The following is a 12,918-nucleotide window of genomic DNA, read 5'->3' as shown; positions in this document are numbered from 1 at the left end:
AGGAGTGATCCCGCAGGAAGGGCCTAGGGTGATTTGATTAGCACCTCCCTATTTGCTGGGAGCTACTTCTAACAGTTCTTTAGGATGGATGGGGCCTTGGGGACATTAACATTTCAATCTCCCAAGTATAGTTCTGGTTTCCCCGGGCTCAGATCAGACTCCATTTTCCTTATTAGATTTGATCTCAGACCTGTTTGACCTAGCTACACTAACTACATACATATCTTTAAATCTGGCTTCAGTGGCACACAATTGTAATCCCAGCAACCTGGGAGGCTGAGGCAGAAAGACTTCAAGTTTGAGGCCAGCCTGAGCAATTGAGACCCCGTCACAAAATAACAACATATAGAGGGCTGGGGGTGGTAAAGCACCTCTGGGTTCAATTCCCAGTTCTGGGGAAAAAAAAAAATGGCCAAACCCATTTGAGCTGGCTCCCTGTACTACCACTCTTAGGTGACTTCAAAATCTGGTACGGGGAGGCCAGAATGAGTCATAAGAGATGACCTATAACTGAGCTTTCTGTCCCAATCTTCATAAAAACTATTAGCAGCACTTGATTCAGATGACCAATCCCCACTTCTTGGAACTCTGTTTGGCTTTTCTGTCACTCTACTCCCTTCTTCATCAATGTCTTGGAATTCTTTTGTCCAGTGGCCTCTTTATCACTTCCTTGGTGGCCTCCTCTGTATCAGAGAGGAGCCATGACCTGCTATCTCAGGATCCACCCCCCTGCAAGAGAGAGTTAAAGTGCACTCATCAGGGCCCCCTGGGCAAGTGTGTGGGGCTGGGGATGAGGAGGGTCCATGGTTCCCCAGGGGCCTCTGCAGTTTGGCAGTGGAGGGACTCGAATAGGAGCTGAAAGTCCCAAGTCTTGCTGGACAGTTCCTGGGGGGGAGGGACCTGCTTCTGCACCATGGACCACTGAGGAGACTGGTGGTCCTTGGGAAGCACAGTCCTAGTGCTGCAGGCAGAGATGGTCTGCAGGGTCTCCATGGGTCCCGTGAGGTTGGGATTCAATTTCAGATGAGCTCTCAGAAGCCACCCACGTTGCCAGAAAGCACAGATTTTGAATCATCATGTGATTAGATTATATTCCAATGCTCTACATAGAAACTGGTAGAAAATTGTTGTCTGCTAAAATTGTTGTCCAACTTAGGTGGTGAAAAAATATAGGCAAAAACTATCATGAATTAATCAATACAAATCATGTTGCTTTTCTGGATTTTGTGATGCTTATGATAATTTTCAGCATTTCTTACTATTAAAAAGCCCTTTTTTGTATTTTTTTGTATTAAATTTTGTATTTTTATATTAAAGAGGGTTCCCCAAATTACATGAGTTTCAAGCCTAAAACCGACATCGGCACTTGTTCATGTCAGATAAATAGGCCTCACAGATGCCCCAGAAGGTGGGGTATCTCAGAACTGTCTGTGGTACTGGACCCGAAGCTTGCGGGGCTCTCTCCATGGTACTTACTGCACAAGCCCTTGGCCAGGCGGGTAGATTGTGCCTGGAGACAAAGAGGGGAGTTTATCAGCCGAGGCATGGTTAATACCATAGCAATGGATGCTTTTGCCCATGGAGAGAGGGTCTAAAGAGAAGAGGGTAAAAGAGAACCACATGTGACTCCCAAGTATCAGGAAACCCCCAAGAAGAGGGGCACAAGAGTTTCAGCTCAAGGAAAACGCTGACCATAAGCCATGCACAAGTCTAGGGCAGGGACAGAGAGGAGGTGAACCTTATGTGAGGCAAAGGAAGTAGCTAGAATATCATGGGTTGGGGTGGGGCTGTCTGGAAGGGAGGAGTGTGACTGAGAGGAGTGGCCCCGAGAGAACCCTGAGGGACAGAACCAAGACACTTCCTGTTGAGTTGGTGGAAGATGAGCCCCCTGAAGCTGAGGTTTCACCCCCAAATGCCCATCCACTCAAGAGTCTGCATGAGTCAGAACAGATTCACACCATGGCGTTGTCCAAGGCTCCTGCCTCTCATGAGTGTTCCTGTCTTTCGTGAATGTTGGTCAGCTTTTATTTTTTTGTTTGGAAAGAGACACTCAATTCCTTTGAAAATTAGGCTTGCTGGGGCAGTAAGAAAAAGTCAGTGTCCATCCGGACTTGAAAGAGTTTAAGAATTTCATTTGACTTCACAGCTGAGCCTGGGTCCCCTGAGGGTCTACATGCTGCTGTGATGGGGTAGGTGACAACTCAGGCACTACAAGTTTACACAAGAAATGTGAAAAATGTTTAGAAAGGACCATGTGAGAGCCAGGGTAAGAGGGTTTGGGATCAGGGTTGTTCCTCTTTATTTTGGACTTTACTTAACTGCATTGATGGTGACTATGGATGACTGGTCGTGACTCATCCCACATATTCACACCAACCCCCCATCTCTTCCAAATAAATAATCTCAAGTAAACACGAGTGTGCCTGCTCAGCCAGTGACGCTCCAAACCTCCTTGCCCTTTACTATAGATTGAGTTATGTCTCCCCCAATGACATACTGACCTACTAACTGCCTGTGAATGGGACCACAGTTGGAAATAGGGTCTTTGCAGATATAATGAATTAGTTGATGCCTGCCAGCAAGCCTAGAAGCTAGAAGAAAAGCATGGAAACTTCTCCCTCACCTTTAAAGGCAGCATGGCCCTGGCAACATCTTCATTTCAAATTTCTAGCCTCAGAGTTGTGAGACAAGTTTCAGTTGTCTCAAGCCACCCAGTTTGTTATGGTTTGTTAAGGCAGCCCTCGGAAACTAACACAGATTGCATGCTAGTTCATTTCATGTTCAAGTGCGTTTACTCCTGGTGGTTTCTCTGCCTGGGATGTTCTCACCATAGGCTTTTGCAGAGGCCCACGGGAAGTGGTCTAATAAAGCTGGGAGTCTCGGAGTGTTCAAGCGCACATATGTCTGCATCCCAGGCCATCTCTGTCTGGGATCTGGAATCCTAACCTTGCATCTAAGATGTGAAAAGGAAGAACCATCTCCATGTTCACATCAGAGCCACTGCAACAGGTTGTTCAACGAGAGGGAGGCTAACAAACCTGCGAGGCTCAGAAGCATCCAAATTGAGTTCACTTGGGGGTAACTGATGATCATGAATTAGAGCATCCTCATTCTGTCCCCTAAAAAAACTATCTCAAAGAAACCCCCAAATTAAAAAGAGATGAATTCATAAGGAAGTTTCTGGAGCACAGAACCCACTCAAGAAGTGAAGCTGTGAGCAAAAGTTCAAAGGATGGAGGAAATCAGAAAGGACACGATCACATTCTCACCCTGTGAAACTAGACTCAGTTTCAGTGGTGGAAATAACTGAGGCAGACGTAGAGGGGCTTAGGCAGTCAGGGCAAGATGGCAAGTGACGAGGTTGGGGGTAGGGCCAGAACAAAGGAGCATGGAGAGGGTCTTCTGATGACATCAACTTCCTGCTTGACGAAAGTGCCTGTGGACACAAGTGAGGGACCCAATCAGACAGATACAATCAGACAGACACTTCTGTGCTCATGCTCCTGAGCAGGGGAATCCATTAGAAAAACTAAAACAGACTGTGGACACAGGAGGCCACCAATCAACAATAGTGAGGAACATGTAGACAGGGGCAGAGCTAAAAAAAAAAAAAAAAAGAGGAAATTCCAGAGACCATAAAAAGAACAAGCCAAAACTCTCCCACTAGATCCCCAGCTCGGGACCCTTCTCTTGGGAAAAGTCTACCTCTGTATCTCTATCACTTTTACAATAAACCTACTTCTTGCTTGCTGTCTCTGGGTCTTGTCCTCCAATTCTTTGCTGAATACAGACAGTGAACCTAGCACCACTAGATGCTAATATAACAAGTTTCCCCAGTTCTGATCCAGGGATCCTTCAAAGTCGTTCTATGGTCAGACTGGAGACTGCACCCCCTCCTTTGTCATTTTCAATAGAGTGGAGCATAACATATACCTCTGTCTTTTTGCACAGATGTGAGATAAGCCCAGTGACCACCACGAGATTGCCCAATGATTAGGGGGTTGAGATTATGACACAAACCACTCTTTAGCAGTCAATATCCACTTTCTCCTTTCAGTTTTATTAAGGGGGGATTACACTGTCTGCCTTGCAGTGAGTTATGGCTAAGAGACTAAACATTGGCCAGGACATGAAGGAGATACAAGGCTTCTTAAGAGATGATGACTAAAGAAGGAGGAGAGAGCTTTACCCTTCTCCCACTTGGCACCCAGAGCTCCAGGAGCCACCTTGGACCATAAAGTGTCCCTAAGACTCACATGCAAAGGATGTGGAAAGAAAGAAATTTGAGTCCCTAGGGAGACCATAAATACAACACCAGTTCTGAATTTTCTGGTTTTGAACTTAGTATGAGAAAGACTAAACTTGTCTTCTTTAAGCCATTTTTAGTGGGATTTCCCCTGTCATAGCTCACTGAATTTGATCCTGATTGATTCAGAGATGGCCCAAGGATTCAGAGATTCAAGATGATTTGAATTCTTGGACCTGGATTCTTGGGCTGTCTTTGAACATCTATAAGCTGATTGCCCCTTGAACCCTTTTGCCTCATGATCTTAAGAATTAGCCTGAAGGGAAATTAAATTAAATCCCAAGCTGCTAATGTCTGTGTATGTTGTCAGCCTCCTAGAGAGCAAATCACTGGCCAGGTCCAAGAGGCTGGGATCAGAAATTATGGGAGAGGGTCCAGCAATCTGTATTTTAACAGACGCTCCCTCTAGGCAAGCTTTTGGGGTATGTAGTGATCACTCCCATAGAATATGAAATACATAAAGCATCAAAGACTATAGAGTGAGTTGCTTCCATTTCCAGGACCCAAAATATAGATGTGATCCTGATTCCGCTCAAGTTCCATGAAACATCCTCAAGGGGTTCTGATGCAGGCTAAAGCTGGAGAACTACTGAGTTCCCAAGAGGAATTACACTTAGTGTTAGTACCCACAAATACCCAGGAATTGTTACCTAGGAATAACCAGGATTCAAGACATTCTTTTAAGGGGGTTAGGAGAAAAGAGGACTTGATGTTGAGGAGTAGAGGTATGAATCAGGACTGAATTCATATGCACTCAGTAGCTTGATCTTCATAGTCACCAAGAAACTCAAGCTTAATATGTAATTCCAGCTTCTCGACTTGCTTTTGACTCTTTGCCTTTACTTCTTGAATGTGACCTCTTTCTAAGAATGAAATACATGGGACCTCAATCTGTCATGGTCACATCAGTGAAAATAATGTTTGTCTATACTCTAAGGAATTCTCCTGTGAAAGCAGCCAGCAGAGTCTAACACCCAGGATTCACAGCCTCTAATTCATAGTTGCATTTTTGAAGCAGCTTAAGTTGTCTGCTAAATGAGCCATAGGACATAGCCTGTTAATATCTATAAAGGAAGTAGTAGCAGGTTCAGCCTCAGGTAGCAGCACCTCCCAGGTTACCAGCTTGGGACATCCCCACTGGATGCCCGGATGCATGGGTGAATGGCCTCTCCAGCCTATCCAGTTGTAGACTCATATCCTATTGGATTAGGATTCACCTTTTCATTGACCCAATTCTGCAGTGGCCCATCTGGCCACCAGAGGAAGCTAGCTTTGTCACTTTTTCCATAGACTTCAATCATGTGGACATTAATTATTCACAGGACTTTTAACACCATTGGAATATTTAGAAAATCTCCAGACTTGTGAGCTGGACCTCCCCAAGGTAGAATCCAGAGAAGTATAGTTTCCAGTCTCCCCTGGGTGAAACCCAGGGAATCCAAGGGAATCATGGAGACCGTGGGATCTGGATCTGATTTGTTGGTGAGAATGGAAGCAATGCTATGTGCTTCAAGATAGTGGTAATTGGGACACCTAGTCCTCAGCATGAAAGATACATCACTGGGCTGGCTGGTGGCAGTAACAGTGGCAGTTAAGTTTCACCATCAGTTTGGGAACATAATATGTGGTTTTAGATAACTTTTTTGGTGTCCCCAGTCTTACAAGAATTCTAAGACCTGCCCAACTTTTTTTCTTTTCACAAATTCCTTTCCTGATTTATCAGCCCAAATTATCTGCTAGCAACTAAAACTCATATGACTAATATAAAAGTGGGCACCACACTTGTGACCATCAATAGAGCCTCTGGAAATGAGATTAGGCACCTAGTTGGGCAGGGACTGATGACTCTGACTCTGCAGAGGGTTAGGGGATGGGATTCCTGGAGCTGAGGGCACACCTGTGGCTACCTGGGATGAAATGCCTCCCTGTTTGCAAGACATTTAGGGGTACCTGGTGGCCACTCCTCTTGAACAATATGAAGGACATAAAGCATCAGATCACAGAGTAAGCTGCTTCCATTTCCAGGAACTCAATATATCCAAGTGATCCTGAGTCCACTCAAGTTGCACAAAGATTCTTTTGAGGCCAAGACTTTTCCTTTTGTTTTCCAAGACCAACCTCAGCTCATTGAGCCCAATTCCCATATCACTCACTTGGAATCCCAAAAGACACAGGATTTTACAGACTGGATTATTCTAGGGTGATCAGTCCTCCCCTTCCACCTCCTCTTCTCCATGACCTCCTTTTTGATCAATTACAGCCACCAGGAAAAATATGATAAGACATTTATTGAGTCATCTACAGCAGTTTGACATCCTTAAATTCCCGGACAAGGTTGTGAGCACAGCATTAATGGCAGCAGCAGTAGCAATAAGGTCCATGGGGCTCATCTATATCATGGGAGATGAAACCCAGGCTGATCCAGTTCCCACAAGGGAGCCTGGAGTTGCATCTGGGGTGCCAGGGACTGCACCACTCCAACCCTGGCAGGTGCAAAGCGACAGAACACAGACATCAGACAAGACACACATGGCTGACTGCAGACACATTCCCAGACCTGGAGTTCAGGGGAAGGAGAAGGGATGGGCATATGGCCCATTGGAGAACTTTCCCACATTCTTGAAGGATTCCCAGGAGGGGTAGCATCGAAAAGCTCAAAACACCCACGTGGTCCTCTCCCCATCCTAATCCCAAGTGCAAACAGAATCAGTTGAAGATAAAGCTAAGACTCTGTCTGCCAGAGCCCTCTGGCTTCCTCCTCATCCCCAGTGCTGGTGGTTTTACAAATGGGGTAAAAGTCAACCCAGGAGCACTCAATGCAGTAAACAGACAGAAAAGAGCCCCTTTCAGGGGGCTTCACCCCAGTAATGAGACCAAATTTGTGTGATTTCCAAAATTCATTCACACGCTGAGGGTCTCTCACTTCAACCTCATCCCTGGCCTGTGCAGCAGATGATCCAATCACAACCGTCCATTTCTCAGATTAGAGGGCAGAGGCCTGGAGATGGTCTCACAGAGCAGGTGGCGAAGCCCAGCACATCAACTCCACTGCTTCTCCTGCATTCTGGAGTCCTAGACAGCTTTCAGTAGCCAGAGCCCCTCTGCTACACAAGGCCAAGTGTTTATTAGATGTAGATGCTTTGAGCACCACGTTCTGGCTCATGCGCAGGGATGTGTACAACTAGTGGGGCCATTTCCTCATTCAGATTTATGCCTGGCCCACCTGCTTCCTCATCGGTCTGAAGGTGACAGCTGATGTGTAGATCTCCAAGTTTCTCCTGGCTCTAGTCTTTTGTGTCTCCCCAAAGCCACAAGGGAATGAGTCAAGGTTAAACAGCAGGTCAGTGGCAAAGCAGGGAGAAGCCCAGGTCCCTGCTCCCTGCTTGGGGCTCTTCCAGCTGGTTTCCACGCTGCCTGGGCTCAAGTGATTCATACCACACAATGCTCACTACTTTCACTCTGGAGTGGCCCTGAAAGGGATAAGGGTACTCAAAGAATTAAAGAGAGAGTCTCTTCCAGGAAAAGAGAGGGACTGATCAAGGAGCAGAGGCCTTGGCATATGATAACAGATGCAGGTCTGTTTCCAGCTTCAGGCCAGGCTGTGGCTCCCCAGCCTTATTTCCCAAGGACCCAGCTCACAGAAGATGGGGTTAGAGAAAGACAGACATGCCACAGATGGTCACAGGGCTGCCTACTGAAACAGAGAATGTATTTTGGCCCCAAGTATGATGGGAGTCCTGAGGCTCACAGTGCTGGGGACCGTGACAAGGCTGCGGAACCCCTAAATTCCACTCTCTGGCTCTTCACTGGCTCCACAGCAGCCTCAGCTTCCCTAATTTGTGCCTCTCCTGACACTGCCTGCCTGTCCCACACCTGGACAGTCATGTCAGGGGTGAGATTTCCCTATCCCGAGAAGAATCTGGCCACCCATGGGTGAGGTTTAGAATTGCATAGAACAAAAAAATACCCTTCCCAGGAATGAACCCCCACAGGCATAGAGCACAACAACTCTGTTCTTCTCCAGGTGAACATTTCCCAAGTGTCCCCACCCCTCTTCACACAGCAGGATTCCTTATCTTTTGGGAGTCCAGGCAATGACACAATCCTTACTTGGGGCCCCTTCCAAGGAGATGGCTGGTATTTAGAGAGAATTCCAGGATGTGTTGGGCTACGTAAGAATCATCTAGTCTTATTGCCCATGCTACAGATTTGAAAACAGAAGATCTGGTCCCAGTCCTCATGCCACCCTCCCACTGCCCATGACCCTAAACCAGAAACTTCTGGAACATTCAGAACACAGCAGGTACATCTTCTCATAAGACTGGCAAAAATCCATTCAAACAGAAAACAAACTGAGAGGACCTGGAACCTCTAGGAAGATAGAGGCCCAGGGCTCAGCAGTATGCAGGACACGGGACGCGGGGCTGACTTGCTTTTGCTGTTTCGCAATGATGTAGCTATAAAGTGAGTTTCTTCTTCCACAGTGACACAGCGCTGCTGGTGAGGGTGGTGACAAATGAATGAGGTCCATATAACTGCTCCTTGAATCTGGTTGCCACCTAGTCACAGCACCCTGCCCAAGCCAGGTGGAGCGCTGGTCTGCACATCACACCCAAGGCACCTGTCCAAATGACCTGAGCCTCCCTTCCATTCTACTGGCTTCCATCATGGTGTCCAAAAGGAAGGAAAAGGAGCTGGGTTTCGAAGAGAAAATAAACAGCACTCTTCCCTCACCTACAGACCCCCCTCCTTAAAACCTTAGATGATACACACATCATGCATGCATGCCCTTTTACCTGCCTTAGTTTTGAACTGGAAAACTGAACAGTACAGGGCCCAGAGAAACATTAGATGCCACCTCATTTCATGAATGGGGAAACTGAGGCCCAGAATAGGGAGGATGGCGTCCATAGTCACAGCCATGAGAACCCAGCTGGGGCAGAATCCTGGTCTCTGAATCCCAGGCCGAGGCTTCTTCCAAGCAACTCAGGGACTCCAGCAGTGATCCAAGTGCAAGGTGATCAGTAGACACTTCTTGGGCAATGCACCTGCCTCCCCAAGCAGGGTGAGGGGATCCGGAGGTCTGGCTCAGGGCAGAAGGGACCACTGCACACCCCACGGCAAGTCCAAGTCATTCAACATGCTGAGGAAAGGGCCGAGTTCCTTTCCGGGTGGTTGACAAAGACCCGGGGACTTACTTCCCTGTGGAGGACACAAGACTCATCTCCAGATTAGAGCAACTAGAGCCTTCACCAGTCCCTCTGAAAGTGTCCCCAGAAGCACTGCCAAGGCCTCTTTGTGAAACCAAGACAAAGCAACTCCCACCCCCACCCAAACCCCCAAGCATTTCAGAACATGGTCAGGAAGCAAGTCCACAAACACAGAGACAGGAACAAGACCAAGAGCTGAGGTGGAATGAATTGGGCCCCGGGGCCACGGCACTCTAGCACTTTTCTCAACCTTCCCTGAACTTGGTTCTGCCCTATTTGAAATTCGCAGGTGGTGGCTGTGCCATTTGCAGCTGGGAAGCCAGAATGAGCACTGGGTTGGGGTGGGGGCAGGGGGGCATCAGCTCTTCCCACCAATAGCTTCTGCTAATGGGTGTGTAGGCATGGTGTCCCCTCAAGCTCCCTAGCAGCCCACAGTGATTCAATGTCAAGGGCACACAGGGAGATGTAGTACAGAGATCTCAGATAAAGTTCAGTAGTTGAGTCCAGGTCTGAGGACCTGGTGACTGGGGCTCTTCGTCACCCATGGAGGCAGGGCCTGGGGGAGCCCTGGGCCCAGGACTTGGGCACATTGGAGGTGTGAGGTGCTCCAGGATTTGCTGACATCACAGGAAGTCGGCTGGTTCAACCTAGTCATGGCTTTGACTTAAGGGGAAGTAGGGAGGAGGGCTTTGACTTAAGGGGAAGGAAGGAGGAGAGCTTAGGGACTCTGGGGCATCTACTGGGGACAGGAAGGGCAGAAGGGGAGCTACCAGATGAACCCTGCCTGTCTCATGTCGGGGTCCAACAATGGAGATGGAGGAAGTCTTCTTGAATAGGTCTTCCAAACTATTCTATCTCCTTTTCAATCATATTCACATTTCTGGCTCTCAGCTCTTCTTGGATCAAATGAAAAGCACCAGAACTTTTCCTGACCCTCAAACCCCACCCCCAACTGAAGTCTCTGATTGAAAGAGTGTGGAGTTTTCCCACAACCCTGATACCCAGAGGTTGGGGACCTGGACACCAAGATGCCAGGTGAGCATGAGGGAGCCTTGCGGCTGGCCTCCATTGAAAGATCCGGCCACCCCAGCTGGACCTCTGGCTAGCCTCAGGGACTAGGCTCAGACAAGAAAAGGTCCCATATCTGAAGTCAAAACTGGGGGGGTTATTGAGGCAGGCATCCTACCAGCCACTCCAGAGCAGGGTCTCTTCAGCCTCAGCTCACAAGGCCTCGTGCCTGGGCTCAGGCCATCACCGAGGCTGGCCAAGACGCAGTGCAATGGAACTGGGCTGGCTGAAGTGAGCGGGGACATGGGTGGAAGGGAAGAGATGGGACAACTTTCCAAATTCAAGGAGTATTTACATGTCCAATCAGGGACCAAGGGACCATGGTGGGCAGGACCAGTACCAAAACAGGAGGGGCAATAACAATCTGCACCCCGCCACCTTCTCCCCACTTGAGGAGGAGCCAAGCTGCCAGCCCAGGGCCTGCCCAAAGGGAGGGAAGAGGCGCGAACGTGCACAGCCCCTGCCCGCAGCCCCAGCCTGTGTAGGAGGAGAGGAAGAGGGGAGGGGGACTCAGGTGGCCAGGTTGTCGGCCGGAAGGCTGGACATGCGGAGCTGGGAGCTGCTCTTGCTCAGGATGGAGAGCTGGGTGCCCCCGTTCACCCCACTGCTGGCCAGGGATGGGTGCCTGTGCTTGAAGTCCATGGTGAAGTAACGGTTCACCTTCCAGCTCCGCCATTTCCGCTTGATCTCTGCCTGCACCTGCAGGGAGCAACTGGGGCTGTTACCTCTGGGCGACATCCTCTCCAGGCACCAGGTCCCACCCTGACTGTAGGCCTTCTGAGGCTGTCACCTCCAGTACTCCTCCTGGTACCCCCTGCAGACCTCCCCCTAGTCACTGCCGGGGGAAGGCCTTCGGACAGCTTCCTATTGTCTCTGTGCCACTCCAAAAAGAGCTGGGTGGGTCTTTAACAAGCAGTCCCTCAGGGCACATGGATCAGGGTAAGGATGCCCACTCTTGCTGACCATTCACACTGGGCTGCCTGAGAATCACCCAGAGAGTTTTCAAAGTCTCAGATCCCAGAACATATGGATAATTACATCCCAATCTCTGGCTGAGATCCAGATGGCAGTAGCTTTTACAATATCCCAGGTGATTGCAGTGTGCAGTCATGGCTGCGAACCACTAAGCAGTCCTCTGGCAAATGCACTCCCATGTAGCCCTTACTTAGTATGGCAACTGGGGGGTCATGCCAAGTGAGTCTCAGCTTCCACCTGCCCTTCAGCCAAGTTACTCTGTGCAGTGCACAAAATAGGACTAGAAGCAGCACCCACACTACCCCTCTCCACGTCCAGCTCCCCTTCCACCGCAGGCTCTTGACAAGCTACACCTACTCCCGTGTCTCTGCTCTCCCTGTCACTCCTCAGGGCCCTCTCTGTTGCTCCTCATCTGTCCTAATCTGACCCTTGCTCTAGGTCATCCCAGTGATGGCTGAGCCCAATCTTTTTGTTTCTCAGATGCAAACAAGGGAAGAGCCTGCTGAGGTCACGGTCACACAGACCCATCTCCACGTCCTTCTCCAAACCCATCCCACACGTCCAGCCCCGGCCCCATCCCAGCACCTGTTTGGGTTCTCCTCAAGAGCATCACTCCATAGGTTAGCTCTGGAAGTGGAGCATTACTGGAAGGTTCCAGGTCTCTCCCTGAGGTCTTTTCCAAATCCTCACATTCCTTGCTCTACCAGGGGATGGATTTGGGTGAAGCAGGGGAGCCTGCTGGGGGCAGTGCTGAATGCTGGACAGCTCCTGGTCTAGCAGTCTTACCCATCACAGCCTCCTGACCTGTGGTTCCTGGGCCTGTGCCCTGCCCTGCCTCACTATCACCTCCTCCTCACTGAGTTGCCTCTCACGAGTGCAGGTGCAGGAACTCTGGATTCAGCAGAGCTGCTGTCTTCCTTTGGGTGGAGCTCTGCGCTCAGGGTGGGCCTCAGCGGCAAAGTGGGAAAGATCCTGGCCCAGGTGGAAGCTGTCAGGAGACCCTGACAAGACAGGACACTTGCAGCTATTGACCAGCTCCTCCCCTAGGTGCTGAGAGCCTAGCAAAACCCTTGTCAGGGGGATCTACCCTGGTGTTTGTTCCCCAGCAAACCCCACTTCCGCTGGTGAGAAGCCAAATGGCCAGGGTCTTACCTCCCCATTCAGAAAACAGTAGAGAACGGCCACCACAAAGCCCTGGGGAAAGAGGAGAAATAAACCTCAGAATGCCATATGCAGGGGTGTGGTGGAGGGCAGGGGTGAGAGCATGACAACAGGAAGCAGAAAAATGCCAAGACCTGGATAGGGGACCCTGCCCAAGGCTCTGGGATGAGACAGATGTGTTCTGCTCCACCAAGATGG

The 12,918-nt window shown here is 49.3% G+C and overlaps 1 protein-coding gene across 6 annotated transcripts in view; it reads right to left on the bottom strand.

Moving 5' to 3' along the window:
* Positions 1 to 6,613: 6,613 nt before the first annotated feature.
* Adcyap1r1 (ADCYAP receptor type I) overlaps positions 6,614 to 12,918 on the bottom strand; it is a 55,890-nt gene continuing 49,585 nt past the window's right edge. For 5 of the 6 annotated variants that reach the window (XM_076836104.2, XM_076836061.2, XM_076836086.2 and 2 more), the window contains 2 exons: positions 12,712 to 12,753; positions 9,656 to 11,283 (listed from right to left, as the gene is read on the bottom strand). In XM_076836104.2, the coding sequence (XP_076692219.1) occupies positions 11,095 to 11,283; positions 12,712 to 12,753 (231 nt within the window). In that variant the 3' untranslated portion in view covers positions 9,656 to 11,094. Of the gene's footprint in view, positions 9,509 to 9,655; positions 11,284 to 12,711; positions 12,754 to 12,918 lie in introns of those variants that run through there. The other variant, XM_076836077.2, reaches the window with a different exon arrangement.

This window comes from Callospermophilus lateralis, chromosome 1, assembly GCF_048772815.1.
Source record: "Callospermophilus lateralis isolate mCalLat2 chromosome 1, mCalLat2.hap1, whole genome shotgun sequence".
NCBI classification, from domain to species: Eukaryota; Metazoa; Chordata; class Mammalia; order Rodentia; family Sciuridae; genus Callospermophilus; species Callospermophilus lateralis.
Note: the sequence above shows the minus strand (reverse complement) of the source record. Positions and strands in the feature narration are given on the sequence as shown.